Raw genomic sequence first — 18,252 nt, 5'->3', positions numbered from 1 at the left:
CAACTTCAAAGCTTCATGTTCTCAGGTTTGGAAAGTATAAGTAATAGGATTAAAAGGCAAAAGCCAGATGTCCTGTTGTGAAGTATTGTTTGTCTGTGCACATGAATTGATGAGTTGGGTACTTTTTAAGAAGGTAAATGCTGCACAACAAGTAATGTGGGTGCTTGCATTCAGCAATGTCTAGGGTATCTTAAAGCAGGTATTGTGCTTATGCTTACCAACAGCCAGGACAGAATTTTTGCACATAGAGAAGTTAATATGAATCACAAATTTATTGAACTGCTGTGTCTGTGGAGGGAGTTGTGTTGGTAGAACTTCTTCCTTTGGCAGTGGTTTACCTACCCAGAACTCATTACTATTGTGATATTGCTGCATATCAACGGAGAATTCTCTGTGATGAGATTGAAATGCCATTTAAATGTCATTTAAACACTATTATTGAATATATTACTAGGTATTCAAATGCTGAAGATCAACTGTGATCCATGCCCAGTGGTGCAGTCCTTCTGCTGGCCTGCCTATAGTGAAAATACAATGCAAAGATAAAAGTGTCTGAGATGGGATTTATGCAGACAATGTTTACAACTGCACAAGTCACGATGGGCTCTTATTTCTGTTATTAGCAAGAAACAAGTACTGAATCTGCAAGTTTTTTTCTATAGCCATCAGTATTGACCAGCACTGAGTGCTTAAACCATTAACTAACTGCTAGAGATGCTTCTGATAATTCTCAGTAGCATTTATGCAGTCCTGAATCTGGAGTTAAGGCACTGACCATGTAGGCTGACAGTCAGATAGGAACCTTTCTTTATTTGATCACCTAATAAAAGTAGAATTAGCCACATATTCTCTGTGGTATAAATCCAGGTGGAAGGATTGTTGTAGTTAATATCTTTAGACAGGCAAAATTTTGGAATATTCAAACCTATGGAATACTCAGTGGCCATTGTTTCAATGTCATCTTCATCCATCAGGAATATGTTCGTACATCTAGAATTCTTCTTTTCCCACAACCCCTTTTAAAACATTGATTGCAAGATAGCGAAATATTTCATATTGACATCTTTAAGCAGAATAAAAACATTTCTTGCTTCTTAACTGGATTACTTGAGTTGCACCCTGTTTTCTCAAAAAATCAATGCAATGTTTAATGTCACTTTCTTTTTTCTTTTTTTTTTGTTTTGTATCAATGCTAAATGACTTTGAGTGTGACCAACACGTGACAAAGTACAGATATATCATAGTCTTTACAGTCATAATTTGGGACAGCGGAAGAACAAGTCATTTTATGAGCCATGGCACTGCCAGATATCTTCTTACAGTCACTGCTACACAGTGCCCATGACCCAAGAAGAACCAAAGCCCCATCTTCAAGGTTCTTCCTCACCTGCTCCTCCTAAATGCCTCTAAAGCTGACTCTTTCTCTGAAAAATGGAAATTTGTTGCTGGCAGTGTTGCTTTTTCTGTGTATGGTCTCACTGATCATCATTAGCAAGTTTTTCCTGCACGGCCTCTTTTCCTTTCTAATCCCTCTGCTCAGCTCTGTACTGGCTCAGCTCGCCGTGTTGATGCTCCAACACACCATTCACTGCTCCTTCCTTTCCTTCATGAATGCAAACTTTATTTCCCTCCTTGAGTTTTTATAGAGGACTAGTGGTGAAACACTCCAGAGACCAGAGTGAGAAAGGAGGGTTTGTTGAGAAAGCTAATCTAGGCGAGATCTTTTGTACCAGGTTTTGATTCCCTGTGGGATCTGAGAGTTTTTTGTCATTGGTTTCTCCTCTCACTTTGGCACAGTATCTGAACCGACGTCTCTTAGCACTGAAAGGAGAAGGAGGAAAATTGAGAATGAGCTTGAGTACTTCCCGTTATTACCCGTGTTGTAATAAGCTCTTTGCCTCTATTCTTCAGTACTCTCCCCAGTCCCAAAGCCCGTTAGGGGAATATCAGCTGTAGCACGATGCACTGACTGGAACCACCTATGGGAAGGACTGAAAAGGAGAAATGTGTGTGATAGTTGAGGGCAAATAGCTTTAATTTAATTAGTGGATTAATTAAAGCTTTCTCTCCTGGGTAGGGTATGTATGTGTGTGTGGAGGAAGTGTTTCCTCAGCCTCCTGTTGCTGTTCTTCACGCATTTCTGTTCCAAGTGTGACTCAGATGGGGTTTCTATTGAGCTTACTGGGGGCCTGCACAAAACAAATTTCCTGTCTAAGATCTTTTTTCTTTGGGGTTTTGTTTAAAGTAATGAAGTATCAATGGACAAATAATAACGTGATAACAAAACTTGCCTTGCAAATGAATGTGGCATCCGGCAGCATGACAAATACAGAAATCCCAAATGCTTTTCTGTTTATCAGTGTCCCCTCAGTGAGAGAAGTCTTACGTTAGCACAGGTTCCTTCTGCCTTCACACAGTGAAATTCATCATGAAGTTTCTTCAGTCTGATAAACCATTCATCTACTTGACAGCCTTGTCTCTGCACACTGTACACAGATGCTGAGGAAATCAGATAAAAGTCCACAGTGTCCTGGACTTAATAACAAAACCATAACCTGTAGATCTAAGGAGAGGTTATCCCTTACTATCTTCAAAAACTTCCAGTTTTTGGCTACTCAAAACACGAAAGATGTCAGTCAACTGGAGTGAGTTCAGAGGAGAGCCATCCAAATGGCCTGTGAGGAAAGGATGAGGAAAACAGCCTTGTGTAGGCTGGTGGGGATACCTAGTAGGAGCCTTACAATAACTATGAGGAAGTCATCCAGAAGATGGAGCCAGGCTTTTCATCACTATGTGTGTCATGACAAAAAAGACTATGGGCATAATAGAAAGTATTACTGTTTTACCTTGAGGTCAGGTGAGCATTAGTGTAAGTTACATAGAGAGGTCTTGCAGTCTCCAGGTTTTCAGCTGGAAAAAAGGAAAAAGGATAAAAACCCTCCAAGACTCTTAAATCCCATTCCTCTTGAATACTTTTGAAGATAAGTGGAAATTGTGATGTGACTATAATTGTGACTATCAAGTTTTCAAGATTTCAACGTTTTTTAACTTTGGAGAGGAAAGACTTAGGAACAGTGGAAGAAATCCAACTTACATAATATAAGAACAATCAGAAATTATTATCAATCTTTAGTTTCACTTCAAGCGTGTTGTGTTTAGAAGGATTTCTAAACACTTGTCCAATGACTGCTTCCATCCCTTCAGTACAGGGCTTCAAGAAAGGTAAATTGGTATTGCTGGCCATTAGAGATAGGATAAAGATACACTTTGGTTTAACTCAAGGTGTTGGTTCCTGTGGAATTTGCCAGCTGTGCTGATAATATCATGCTTAAAGAAAGTTTTATCAACCAACCCATCTACAGGATAGAAAACCAGTTAAGACAAACTCAGAAATGGATTTTCCTGATGTTGCATAATACGTTTAGTCCAGAGTTGCCATTTCAGATGGTACACACTGAGCAAAGGGAGCTGCTGATCATGCTGCAGCTGTTTTGTAATCTACAGTAAGACCTGCATCTCTGCAGGAGCTGCCAATGTTAGAAGGTAACCATATCTTAAATTCATGTAAGCCTGTTTGAAAGAGATCAGTGTTCTGTTTTGGTGGTTTGCACTGTTGGATTCTTGTTGTTACTTAAGGCACTGTACAGTTCCTTGTTCCTTGGTTTGAATAAGTTTTTAATCACTTTGCCCTTTCACTTAGTCTGAAGTGTTTGGAAATGAGCAGTAGCTTGCATAATGTTTACCCAGGCAGACAAAAACACAACCAATTAACAACATAAGGTTTTCCTGGAGACAACAACTTACTCAACTGCCAAGCCAGTGCTGTGGGACCAGTGATCATGTAAATCAGTTCTGAAAAAAACCCAACACAGGTAATCAGAGCTACTTCTCAAAGACCTCTACTTGTAACAGTGTTCTTCAAGTCTTGGCCCTGGTTTGACCAGGAACAGTTGCTAGGAATAGGGAGTAAATCTAATGATATTGTTTCTGTTGCAAAGTAGGCTTCGGTACAAAGCAAATGATCTTATAAACGTAGTGGATTAAACATCTTGCTTGCATTACTTTGCATCATCTTGATGTTGATGTCAAAAACTTTGCGTGAGAGATTTAGTGAAGTAACAGTAGTGATGGTTTGTTTGCTTCTCCCCAGCCTCTGTTTTTACTCTTCTCATTTCATGGTGCTTCATATGACATATCTGAAATGGTACGAAAATATTCTCAATCACTTTGAAAAAATAATTTTAAAAAAGGGTCAGGTATTTACAGGCAGAAAATGGAAAGAAAACTTCATGCTACTGAATTATCGTATTTGATCAAGCCTTTCTAAAAATGAAGATGCCAAAGGAGTTGCACAGTTCATTATCACATCCTTATTATGACTTCAGAACATCTTGCCTGACCCTGGAGTATCTCAGGAACGGTGCTGACTTTTCTCACTCCTGTGGTTCCACTGAGTTAACTTGTAAAGGGAAATGATGTTTTAAAACAAATATGAATGTTCTTACGGAGAGTAAAATGAGCAGAACTCTTTTTTGAATGTCTGTTTGTGGTCAAAGACCGCTCAGGGTTTTTGATTAGACTTACTGCTCAGCACTAGGATGATCCAAATGAGTTTGGATTAGTCTGGAACATCTTTCACTGCTCTTTTTTTTTTTTTTTTTTTTTTTTTTCCAGATCCTTCTTTATGAAGAAAGGTTGAGGGAACGGGGCTTGTTTAGCTTGGAAAAGAAGAAGCTCTAGGGAGACCTTATTGTGTCCTTCCAGTATCTGAGGGGAGCGGATAAACAGGAGGGGGAATGGCTGTTCGTGAGGATGGATGATGATAGGACAAGGGGGAATGGTTTTAAAGTGAGACAGGGGAGGTTTAGGTTGATATGAGGAGGAAGTTTTTCAGCCAGAGGGTGATGAGGCACTGGCACAGGATGCCCAAGGAGGCTGTGGATGCCCCATCCCTGCAGGCATTCAAGGCCAGGCTGGATGTGGCTCTGGGCAGCCTGGGCTGCTGGTTGGCGACCTGCACACAGCAGGGAATTGGGACTGGATGAGCATTGTGCTCCTTTGCAACCCAAGCCATTCTGTGATTCTGTGATTCTGTGATTCCAACCACCCAAATACCTCTCTCATGCACACATTTTTTTCAGTGAATATGAATGTGGCACCAGGATTGCGTTCCCTTTCATAAAGAATTTCCTGTCATGTGTCTGAGAAGTTGCTCATGTACTTGATATATAACTTAGAAAATGAGTCAAGTGCTGAAGTGTAAAAGCCTTTTTCCATTAGCTGTGCATTACAGGGTCCAAAATATCCTGACAAAGGACAAACATAAAGTCCAGTGCTGACAGCAGCAACTGAAGGTGAAGTGAGATACCCTAAGGCACGTTAAATGGTCTAGACATCTGTACTGAGTCTTCTAACTTCCTCCCCTTGGTTATAGCCATATGTCAAATAGTGTCATACATGCAGCCAGAACAGCTGCCTAAGCATGGTGCTCGGCTTATGTTTATATGTCTTGTTCCTCAATGCCCGTGGTTAAGAAGCATCTTCCTAATGCAGTCCAGTGTTGCTCTCTTTGAGCTGTCTACTCTCAGCCAAGCTTTGTGCTACTTGGATGTGTTTTCAGGACTATTCTCTCCTCATTTGCAGGTTTACATGGGATGAGGGCCCAGGAAGCAGTGTCGCTGACTTGTACCACCCCATACCTCAGTCAGGGCACAGTCACTTATACATGCTGGAAAGAGATGAAAGGTTATTACAGTGCTCTGTAAATAGACCTTTATGCACCAAATCAAGGAGCTTGCCATGTCGCCTTTGCAATACAGAAATTGTGTGGAGAGGAAGAAGTTGCTCACAAATTTATCTTCACCTCTCTTGTTTGGCGTTCTTGAAAGAAGGAGAATATCTGCTGAAAGAAGCTGTCTACACCTATTTATTTCCATAAAAAAGTATATGCTAGCCTTCTGAACTGCATAATGCCTTCTACATGGTTACTTCCCCAGAGCATCCACATGTTGAGGAATGCCTTGCTTGAATGGTTGGCTCTAAACAGTTGCTAATCTGATGTATGCATGTGGCTAGGTCAGGTCTGGATGTGGCAGACGTGCAGCTCAGGCTTGTGCACTAATAGTGGCTTTTGTAACAGAAAAGTTCCCATTCGAGCAGCACCTTGAGATGTGAGAGAGTATATTTATGCTGTTACATGATAACGTGAGTTATTAAAATTATTGTCAAGGGATCAACCATCACTCACAGGTTGATTTCTGTGGCGATTGCTCTAATAAGAATAAAAGAGGAATAAATGAAAGCTGTCGACGTATTGCACATCTATAGAGACTTTGAGTGGTGGTTTCACACTGATGGTCAGATTTACTCTACCACACTGATGTCTTCGCCTCCTCAGAGCGATGGGGAAAAAATAGAGTGAAAAAAAGCTCATGAGTTGAGATAAGGACAGGGAGATCACTCACCAATTACCTTCAAGGGCAAAACAGGCTCAGTGCAGGAAGAATAATGTAATTTATTTAGATTAGAGCAGTGAGAAACAGAAGAACTAAAAATCTATTGAAGATATATTCCTTTTCAAAACTGGTGTGAGTCAATCTCCTCTACTTCATTGAGAGTAATATGTATTTTTCAAATTTGAATGTGAACTTCCTGTGTTTTCCACCTCGTTTTTTCTGGTGCATGTCAAAATATTTCTTAACAGCACGTGTCACTGATATCTTCTGGGAAGCAGCCACCAGACTGCCTACAATGAGTTCAGGAAGTCGTAAATGTCCTTGAGGCAAAAGAATTGACATCGTGAGGCCATGAAGTTCGAGCATATGCTGCCATTTCGGCTGTGCTCTGCTGTTCAGTTCTTAAAGACTGGCTTGACAGATGAAAGGCATAAACTCTGCCAGTACGTAGCGAGTGGAGACACGTGAAACATATGGATCCTTTCAGGAGAACATGATAACCTGAAAGCATCTCTGCCTTCAACAAAGAAATGTTTTGTTATAAGCGATCCAAACATGGCTTTGTTTTCTCTGAAAAGACACTGCTAATTAGCAGAGATGACAGGCAGCTCCTATTCTCTCACTGAGGTTGCTCTTTTCTCCTTCTCTTTGTTTTCTATCTTAGTTTCATTGTTCTTTGATAACTTCTTTAATGTCTGTTAGATTCGTAGAATTGCTCAGGTTAGAAAAGACCTTAAAGATCAAGTCCAACCACAACCAAACCATACCATGCTAACCATATCCACCACATTTAAACACATCCAGGGTTGGTTACTCAACCACCTCCCTGGGGAGCCTATTCCAGTGCTTAACAACCCTTTCTGTATAGAAGTTTTTCCTGCTATCCAACCTAAGCCTCCCCTGGTGCAACTTGAGGCCATTTCCTCTCCTCCTGTCACCAGTGAGAAGAGACCAGCCCTGCTCTGCTGTAATCACCTTTCAGGTGTTGGAAGAGAGCAGTAAGGTCTCTCCTCAGCCTCCTCTTCCCCAGACCAAACAGCCCCAGTTCCTTCAGTCTCTCCTCACAGGCCATATTCTCCAAGCCCTTACAAGCCTTGTTGCCCTTCTTTGGACCTGCTCCAGCACCTCCATGTCCTTTCTGTACAGAGGTGCCCAAAACTGAACACAGCACTCGAGGTGAGGCCTCACCAGTGCCGAGCACAGGGCAGGATGACTTCCCTGGTCCTGCTCACCACTCCATTCCTGACCCAAGCCAGGATGCCACTGGCCTTCTTGGCCACCTGGGCACAGTGCTGGCTCGTATTCAGCTGACTGCCCATCAGCACACAAAGGTCCCTACTGACTAAAGAAGATGCAAAACATTGAAGGGTAAATCACACTCTTCTGTCCTTTGATTATAGATTAAATTAAATCTTTTTCTCTACTTCCATGGGCCAGAAGTTGGGCGTGGTGGGTTTCTAATGTTTTATATCCTGTGATGGACTTTGAATCCATCCATCCTTTAATATGTTGTGAACTCCAATGGACATTCAACATCGATGATACGAAGCTGCAGAGAATTCTGCAGCTTAACAATAAACATGTAAAGAGACATTTCTTATTGTTTCTTTGTATTCTGCCTCTGCAGGTTTGACAACTAGAAAATCAAAGCTTTTGTAATCTGTACATGCTGAACTGCATAGGAACTGTGAAGTTCTTATATTGAGACAGCTCCCAGACACTCCTTTCAGACATGGGCAGCTGTGTGACCAAAGAAATTTCCCTGTCTTTGGTGAGATTCAGGGGATGATGTAGTAAAAACCGTTATGTTCTTGAGAGATCATAGAGGTCTGTGACAGGATATATTTTCCAGGCCCTTGGGAGCCCTTAAAACAGAAAGTGTTTTGTTTTGAAGAAAAGCAACTCTAATATGGTTGTGCTTGGTGTGTCCCATGGGGCAGAGGGCTTAAATTTATTACAGGGATTTTGGAGGTGGAACTGTGTAGTAATAGCAGTTCCTTCCAGTGGTGAGGAAGGCTTTCCATTAGAGGTTCATTGTGACATCCTCTCTTTGTGGTAGAGTTGGTAACTGTTACAATGCCAAAAGTCTGCAAGTGGGTCCCTGCCTCTTTGCATACAGAAGAGTACAACCAAGTATAAACTTACTTGGCTTATGCATGCTGTGGGATGTGTTGTAAGCATGTATTAGAATCACAGAATCATAGTATGGCCTTGGAAGGGACCTCAAGGATGATGAATCTCCAACCCCCCCCAGCACATGCAGGGCCACCAACCTCCACGTTTAATCTTAGACCAGCTGCCCAGGGCCCCATTCAACCTGGCCTTGAACACCTCCAGGGATGGACGGGGCATCACAGCCTCTGTGGGCAGCTGTTCCAGCACCTCACCACTCTCATAGTACAGAGTTTCCCCCCAATATCCAACCTAAATCTTCCCTCCTTCAACTTAAAACCTTTTCCTCTTGTCCTGCCATTATCTACCCTTATAAAGTGTGTGCTGGTTATTTGATGCATTAGTGACCCAAACTGTTCCCTCCATTCCATCTATGGTGTTGTGAGGGAAGTAAAGGCAATCTGTGTGGATGGGATTCCAAAAATAAACAGAAACAGATTGGATTCAGGTGTTGTTTTCCCTACTTGCTTGTTTCTGTTTATCACTTGGCGGATACATACCACTCCTAAGTTATCCTCCGTTATCTAGAGTGAAGAAAATGGGATGGGAAATACAGAACAACCAAGTAGCTTGCAGTGAGCTGAGCTGACCTACCCCATCTTCAACCAGCGTGTGGATTTTCATGAGACTTTCCACTGAGTTTGATTGGAACTTTAGCAGTACCCCTGTGAAATAGTCTAATGAAACCTGAGATTGTGTTTTCCTTGAACTGATATCCCCTAGCCACTTTCTGCAGCAGGAATGAAATCTTTTATTGATTTCTGAGAACAGGTCCCATTTTCAGTTTGTTGCTGCTTTGGGATTGCCTGCGTTCTGTTGGCCACAATGTTCCTCTTATACATTCATTTATCTTTTTTTTTTTCTCTTCTTTTTCCTTTTTTTTTTTTATTGCAGTGGGCTGCCTTAAGCCATAAAAATAGAAAAGAAGTTTTGGATCGAGTCATTTCAGTTGCATTGGCATTGCATTTTGGTCTTGGCAAGCAAGCTGCCTTGTATTCATTGGAAAGAAAGGCAGAAGGAAGCATTAAAGAATGGAGGAGGTGAAAGACTGGGAGCAAGAACTTTAATTTAGTTTAGGGTCCTGAGTGAGGTTAATGGATAGTGTGAGACTCATAAGAAAGTGGCAGAAGATCAAACAGAGCCTCAAATGATTTCTGATTCCTCTTTACATTATTTCTTTATTTAGAGGTAACCTTGCTTCTGCTTTATATGAGGAAGAAATGCAATAAAGCAAAGCAAACACATTGCAGATTGCACTTTGATAGAGGGCAGCGTTAAAAACAGTCTTAGGAACACTCTTAAGCTTTCTGTCTAGAACAAACAAATAAACATCAAGAAGTCTGTTGCAGTTTCATCTATTAAAGATTTTATTACTTTCTTCTTTCTGGAAGGGAACATCAAAACTTCCCAATGTCTCTTCATAAGCTCTCCAGCTAGTTTATGTTTATTACTGCTCTTTCACCACATTTTTTTCTTCCCATTTCAGATTACAGCAACACATTCTAACTGCATAATTAAAAAGGAGCAAGAAACCTGTCTGGAGAAAATACGGAGGGCAGCTGCTTTGAACCCTCTTAATGACTCTTCTCCAGGTGAGTTTCAGCTTGGGATGTGCCATATGCATTGATTTGAGGGTTTCCAGACCTTTTCTGTTATGCCTGCAGGGTTTTCCAGCCATGTCATTGCAAACATCTTACTGGAAAAAGTGCCATCACTGCAGTTATTGAAGCTTAAAGAGGCACTGTAAGGACAGTAAAAAAATCAATCAGTGCACACACACTATGCTGATAGGTGGCTCTTATCAGAGGTCAGGGATTTGCTTCCATACATTAGGTGATGCAGTGACATATATTGACCAAATGAATCAAAACCGTAACGACAACAGCAACAAGAATCAGTGTGCCTTGGAAGGAAATGTCTTGATAGGATGTTGGGGCTGCTGGGGGATTAGGCTGTAAGTGCTTCAAGTGCTCTACAACAGCAATTGCTCATTCCCCCTCATTACGTCAGTAATAATTTTTGCCTCTCTCTCATACGATCTGAAGACCTTTATCACAGGGATTAATGTTGTGGTGACTGTAATCTTGATAAAGATTGCTAAGAAACTGAGGCAGCAAGTAAAGAAATTAATGCTTTAATATCCTGTCTCATTTCCCACTGACTGCAGCAGGAGCTGCCGATGGCCAGCACCAATGAGAGAAGGGCAAAGAATGACAAAGCAGCTAATTGGAAATCAGGGCTTATTTTCTGAGTCGTGTCCAAAACGCTTCTGCTGTGACTTGAATGGGTAAAACTGCTGAGAACTGCAGATAAAACATGCTGTGTGTGTGTCAGAAAAGAGGGGAGATCTCCCTCTTCTTTACCTGGCTGCATATTTTAGCCCAGGAGCAAGAGAGGGTATGATGCAGATAACAGAATCATAGAATCATAGAATTGCTCAGGTTGGAGAAGACCTTCAAGATCATGAAGTCCAACCACAACCTAATCATATTACCCTAACTACCAAGCCTCAGGGTCAAAACAGACCATTTCATCATAGCTTGTTCTTTATAACTCACATCCAGAATAACCCTCTGCTTTTTGGTAACCCAGGTACTATTCAGATCAAACTCTGTGTCCTACCTATCTCAAATTCAAAGTGCACAGCTCAGAAATAGAGGAGGTCGAGTGCCATTGGGAAGCCTTTTGCATCTTAGTGTGATGAAAATGTATCACCCACACGGGCAGGGAAAGATTACATCCTTTCAAGCACTACCTCAGCAAAAGTGGTAATGCTCTTTATTTTGTTCCCCATCTATTTTTTGGCTCCATCAACTTTTCCCAGGTTTACTATGCTTTTATCTTCTGGGGCATGTGTCAAGTGAAGAGGGGCTCTTTGCTCATTGCTTCACATTTTCTCTTTTCTCTTGAATAATACATGAAGGTAAACAGGTGATGCCTCTGCAGTGGGAAGAGAACTGTTGAATGCACAGGGGCAATGAATTTGAGTTTCATAAATTTGCCCACACTTTTTTTTGCTGTTCACCACTTCTGAAGGCAGTGAGTTTTACTATATACAGGACTTTAGGAAAAGAAACCACATTTCATCTGAGATGTTTGCTTTCCAGTGAAAAATTCTGGATTTTTTCTTGCTTGAAAGCCATTTCTTTCAAAGGATCCTCTTTGCTGCCATTTCTCCATTCCTTTATTAGTTCTTGTGGAAGTGTTTTACATGTATTTCATTTCATCTTCAGTGCTGGTACTGTAACATCCCACTCTATCACTTTTAAGCCCTCACCTTCTAGACTTGCTTTTGAAGTCTGATCCTTATTTTAAGCCATATCCTGCCACTCTCATTTCCAACAAGGTGTTATCTCCATTATTGCAGGATGGGACATCAACAGACTTGTTTTCTCAAAAAACTTTGACATACTGCTTACTCTGTTTAGAAGAACACCTTGCTGGTGACTGCTAGCAAGTGATGTACAGTATGACATACTCCCCCCACAATGAATATTTGGAAAGCACCCAATTACTTCCAAAGCATTTTTGCTCCCAGTCTTAGTGAAATGGAGTGCTGCTCACCATAGTTGAATCTGTCTTGTAAGTCAGCAAGCATTGCTTGAACAAATATGATGAAGAGGTAGTAACCTTTTCTTAATTGTTTTTAACAGTACGATATTAATGATGGCAGGTACTGTGGTTTATCCTCCCAATGAGCTAAACTATACTACCTTGCTCTGAAAGCAGTGTAGCTCCATAGTCTTCTGTTACGTGTGATAAAAAGTCAAATAACTGCATGTAAAACCCAAACCCAAACTGTGTAATCTGTATCTAGTATTGTAATCTACAATATTTAGAACAACTACGTCACAGAGAGTTGTTTAGTGGGCTGGGATTGGGTTGTTGGTTGGACTAGATGATCTCAGAGGTCTTTTTCAACATGGATGATTCTATGATTCTCTGATTCTACAACTCCTACTACATGGGGTAAAAATTAATGATAGTAATAGTAGATTCTGTTATCCATTTCTCTGCAGCAATGTTTTGTGTAGCAAAAAGTACGGCATGAAATGCGATGCACTACCAAGTTAGAATTGGAAGAACATCTTATAAGTTCCTACATTTTGCAATAACTCAACCCTCCTGCCTTTGCTTTGCCCCTTGCTGTGTTCAGCATCTGTGAATGCAGACATAAACTAAATGGTTCCCCACAGCTCATCTGGATGAGGTCCAACAGAACACAGTTTTCAAGCTACAACTGTAACCATGGGTCGTGAAAAGCAAGGCTGGTGCTCTATTAGAGAAAACAGCCAGCCCTAAAGAATCACGGCTCTGATGCTTTCACCTTTTTCTCCCACTCTGCTTCTCATGCCCAGCTGTTATGCTCATTACTGTTTTATCTTTCACAGTACTGTTTCCCGCCCCCCCCCCCCCCCCCCCCCCCCCCCCCCCGCTGCTGGCTCTGTCTGCAATGCTTCAGAAACTGATTGCCTTGAGATTTTCTGTTGTTTCTTTTTTCCTTTTTCTTTTTTTCCTGTTATTTTATGTTGACTGTTTCCTCTTAAATGCTTCAAATTCTTCAGATGCCTTTGTATGAAAAGAAATAAGGAGCATGTGATGACCCTATGTGTACAAACCTGTCCAGCCATCACCTACAAAGTATGCTTGAAAAACAGAATTTGAAGAAAATGAGATCTCAGCAGGACCCAGAATTTGACTCCTTTGCTCTAGAGAGGGAATTAAAGTGATAAGGACAGATAATGAAAGCCAAATGCTGAAAAGAAAAGTGGAAGAGGAATGATTCCTCAGCTTCTCCAGGAGGAGGGACCAGACTATTTCTTATATCAGTATTATCAGTCTCCCTTTGTTCCAGTTTTTGTCTCTGTTTTATTGTGGAGCTGCACAAATTTCTGCTGGACTCTTTTGTAGCTGTCAACAGTCCTCAATGGACTTTCTGCCATGTAGAAACTGATTAAGAATCATAGAATCATAGAATGGCCTGGGTTGCAAAGGAGCACAGTGCTCATCCAGTTCCAACCCCTGCTGTGTGCAGGTCGCCAACCAGCAGCCCAGGCTGCCCAGAGCCACATCCAGCCTGGCCTTGAATGCCTGCAGGGATGGGGCATCCACAGCCTCCTTGGGCAACCTGTGCCAGTGCCTCAACACTCTCTGAGTGAAGAGGTTATTCATGATGAGGGTGGTGAAATGCTGGCATGGATTACCCAGGGAAGCTATGGATGACCCATCTCTGGATCAAGGCCATGTTGGATGGAACTTGGGGCAACCTGGTCTGGTGGGAGATGTCCCTGCCCATGACAGGGGAGTTGGACTAGATATTTTTCCAGGCCTTTTTCTAAACCCTGGATTTAGTTATAAATCTGTGGGATTCAGCTTACTAAGGATGGTGATGCACAGGAACAGGTTGCCCAAGGAGGTTGTGGATGCCCCATCCCTGCAGGCATTCAAGGCCAGGCTGGATGTGGCTCTGGGCAGCCTGGGCTGCTGGTTGGCGGCCTGCACACAGCAGGGGGTTGGAACTGGATGAGCTTTGTGCTCCTTTGCAACCCAAGCCATTCTATGATTCTGTGGTTTATAGAGCCTGAAATGTATTATCCTGGAATGAGCCAAGGTGTGATACAGCACAACATTTTGATCAAAAAGAAACAGAAGTGATGAGGTCTCATTGGTGATTAAGTGGTCATGACTCACTGCCAAATGAATGTTGATGTTGTAGTCCTAGCTAGGTAGTCTCATTCCCCCTCGGCCTTCATCTGAAATAATTTGTAGGACAGTAGCATTGCCAGGCAAGTCAAGTAATGCAAATGGAATAAGTACATGTAGAGATACAGTGTCTGCAGTTGTTAAGAGGAATCTTATCACAAGTACCCCTGTGATACAAATCAACAAAAGAGAAACTGATAAAAGCACCAAAGGGTAGAAGGTGGTAATTAAGAGATAATGGTGGTAATTTAGGGAGAGAGGAAACCACAATGGACTTTGAAAAGTGTTTACATCTTCATACTACTGTCATGGATCAGTTTTAGATTTTCATTCTCCTCCATGGCTCATCAGCCTCCTGTTCTTTTAGGGCCTTTTAGTTACCTGCTCTTGTTTCCCTTGGCACCCCTGGGAAGCTGTTGTTTCATTATGTGCCTGCGCATGTGTGCATGTGTCTCCCTTGTTGATGCAGCTGTGCACAAAGACTAGATTTGTTCTTCTCACACTCAGCTTTTAAAGCTATTGAATTGCCACTGCAGGGAGGGTATGGCTCAGAATGTGTCTCTACCCCTAAATGTTTTCTACTTGTCTCCTATTGTAACCAAGATACTGACACTGATAGCTTTGATCTGCCTGAATGGGCCTATCTTAGGTCAAAGATGCTTTTCTGTGCTGATGGATCTGACACTGCATAGAGTCTCTTCTACTATGCTCAAGTAGAAGCAAGGAGTTTCAAGATAGAATATGGAGACCATGCAGTACTGGGATAGAATCCATGTTTATTTCAGATATCTATCCTGCATAGAGGAGTAAGACACCTGTGTAAACCATCAGTATCTGAGCTGTGATCAAGCCTTATTCTTTCTTAGGCAAACAGAAGAGAAACAGATTCACTGATCTTTGTTTTCCAACCATTGTCTCCTTCTTTGGCTCCTTAGTGAATGCTTTATCTGTCAGCAGGCTTCAGAGAAATCTGATCATGATATGCAATGAATGGATTCATGTCACCTAAGTATAGCTGTCTGAAGTAGAAACCAGTTAATGCTAGTTATTTAGAGTCTGCTCATAGTAGATGAAGACAGGTGCTTTGAAGCCGCACTTAAAAGTACTAACAAGACTTAAACTTGCCTTATTTTAGACGCCCATCTTGTGAAGATTGTGTGTAGAAGTGCCAATTTCTCTCCACTGCCTATTAAACCAATAATTACAGGACATCTGAAGTTAGGTGGTATGAATCATACTGATTATAATGTAGCAGTGTTGGAATTAACAGAATCTTTGCCGTCTGGGCATGAGGCAATCTGCAGGCTCTTTAAAGAGCCTTGTTCTCAAATGGAGCAGCAGCAGCTATAGGAGATAGTATAGAATCACAGAATCATAAAATGCCTTGGGTTGGAAGGGACCTCAAGGATCATGAAGCTCCAACCCCCCACCAATGCAGGGCCACCAACCTCCCCATTTCACAGCAGCCCAGGCTGCCCAGGGCCCCATCCAACCTGGCCTCCAACATCTCCAGGGATGGACGGGGCATCAGAGCCTCTCTGGGCAGCTGTTCCAGCACCTCACTGCTCTCACAGCACAGAACTTCCCCCTGACATCCAACCTTAATCTTCCTTCCTTCAGAGGAAATGTACTGGAATTTGATGCTTGCCATTCTGAAAATACTGTCAATTACAAAATGCATGTGAGCTACCATCCCAACCCATAAAATCCTTACAGTAACAATCCCTACTGTCTTCTTTCAAGCTCTCCCTTCTGTAATCCTCAGAACTGCCAGGAAGTCCTTCTATAATAACAGAGGAACGCAGAGTCAGTAGGGTTGGAAATGACCTCTAAGGTCATCTCATCCCATCCTAGAAGGTAGAATGGATTTTGTGTAGGCAATTTGGTAAGATATTAGCTCTGATAAGATTGATTTTTGGGAGCAGGACTAAGTAGAAGTATTCATGTGCAAACAGTTTGTTCATGAATAAAATGTAGGTTCCGGTGACGTGTTTGAAGAATTTCTGGTGAAAAATAATGGAAAATAAAAGTTTCAGAACATTTGTTTCAGAGGTATAGGGAATATAGCTAACTAAATTTAAATGACTTAAGTTAAAAATAGAAAGCTAAAAATAAAAGCTCCCGTCTCCCTTCTCCATGCTTTATGTTTCTTATTAACCAAAAAGAAAGGAAAATCTCCTACCACATAGATGAATGTGTTTTTTTAATTTATTTCCAACTTTTTTTCTGTAATTATCGAAGCAAAATATCATTTATTTGTGCAGCTCTGCTTGGGAGTTCCATGTTTCTATGGTGACAGTTCATTAAACCACACTGCATCTCTTTCTCTTTTGTCCAAAGTTCGGTGCTGCCATGAAGTCTGATCTCACCTTCCACTACTCAGCACACACAGTGTGCCATGGGGAGCTGATCAGGAGTAAATAGGGGGAGCTTCTTTAGGGCATTCTTATCAATAAGTGATGTTTTATCCCATATACTTCTTTTATTTTTTTTAAAGATGATAATTTTCGGATTAAAATAATAGAAGATCCATTGGCAGTGTGTTTTTTTTTCTCCTGTGGGATGGGTAGATTGGAGGATTGCTCGTATTCACATCTCCCCAGGCTGTAATTGTACGCATTATATATAAAATTGCAGCCATGGTAGAGCAAGTCACTGCAGTTAAAAAAAGAGCAATGAATATCAGTAAATCATATGCAACGAAACAGGTGGTGGTCTTTCCTGTACTACTCTGTCTGTTGGTACCTTCCATTTCAAGGACATCTTGAAGCTGTGACTTGCAATTACTTAACCTTTTAATGACTAACCTAGTGCTGTAGCAATGCAAGGCAGAATTAATCTGAATTATAACTGAATGACCATCCATGATTTTTAGTATGATTTTCATCAGATCTTGGCAGCTCCTTTTAAGCTGCATATCACTAAGAGGGAGTTTGATTCTTGCTCAAATCAATGGCACAATTGACTTATTTCTAGGATCTGTGTTTCTAGAGGTGGAATACAGGTTCTGCTGGTGGATATTCAGTTTCTCTGCACTGGCAGTGACTGCATTTCAGAGGAATCTTGAGTGAACCCTGGATTTTGCTTATTTATTTCACTGTGGTTTTCAGTAAGTTGCTGAAGGAAGAGAAGTACAGAATTACTTTGGAGATTCTTAGGACTTGATTTGGGTGCACATAAACCCCCAGTGCCTTTTAAGCCCTTCAGACGCCTTGGAGTATCAAGATATATTTGTGTCTCCTAAAGCATCTCAAATGGTATTAAAATCTGTCCTTGTGGCAGTGCATTGAGGTCTTTCGGTGGGAATACCTGATGTAAGTCCCTGACAACTTTCACGTGTGGCCTAAATAATTAATTCAGGCTCCCTCAGAAGTCAGTAATGAAGAGCAGAAAACTTCTGAGTGCTGACCATTACCCCATAGACACCTTCATTTTATCCCTGGAATTGCTTTCAGAATGTGGTTAAATATCAGAACTTCAAGGATGATAATGGAAACTGAGGCAGTTGGGAAAGGGTTTAATGTATAAAGACAGATATCCATTCACATAAAGGTGCTTTGGGTACCTGAGAAACCCACACAGGGCTGGAAGATGTGGCATAGACCTACAGGAGTGACAGTACTACAACAGAAGCAGGAGATAATAAGGTTCAGGTGGCCCTCATTACCTTCAGTGTGCCAGCCAAAGCCCACCTCATTTCACATACATTAATCTACCTTTGTAGTCTGTGAGCTTAAAGAGCTGTTGTTCTGAATGCAGTTCAATGGAAATAGATACACATTTCCAGAGAGCCAGTCATGTTTCTTAAGAGAGTCCCCTGAAAGAGTAAGGGTAGGGTTTTGTGGACTCCTTCATTTCTTTGTTTTGTTTACTGAAGGGTGTTAATCAGCCCATTAAAAAAAAACAGCAACAAACAATACAA

The 18,252-nt window shown here is 41.5% G+C and overlaps 1 protein-coding gene across 3 annotated transcripts in view; it reads left to right on the top strand.

Moving 5' to 3' along the window:
• Nucleotides 1-18,252, top strand: part of ADCYAP1R1 (ADCYAP receptor type I) — a gene marked incomplete at both ends in the record, with an annotated part of 96,436 nt that overhangs the window by 11,602 nt on the left and 66,582 nt on the right. For all 3 annotated transcript variants that reach the window (XM_079538005.1, XM_079538006.1, XM_079538004.1), the window contains one exon: nt 10,114-10,219. In XM_079538005.1, coding sequence (XP_079394131.1) covers nt 10,114-10,219 — 106 coding nt within the window. The remainder of the gene's footprint in view (nt 1-10,113; nt 10,220-18,252) is intronic.

Source organism: Tetrao urogallus (genome assembly GCF_951394365.1).
Source record: "Tetrao urogallus genome assembly, chromosome: 7".
NCBI lineage: Eukaryota > Metazoa > Chordata > Aves > Galliformes > Phasianidae > Tetrao > Tetrao urogallus.
The sequence above is the reverse complement of the archived record's forward strand: the minus strand, read 5'-3'. Positions and strand labels throughout refer to the sequence as shown.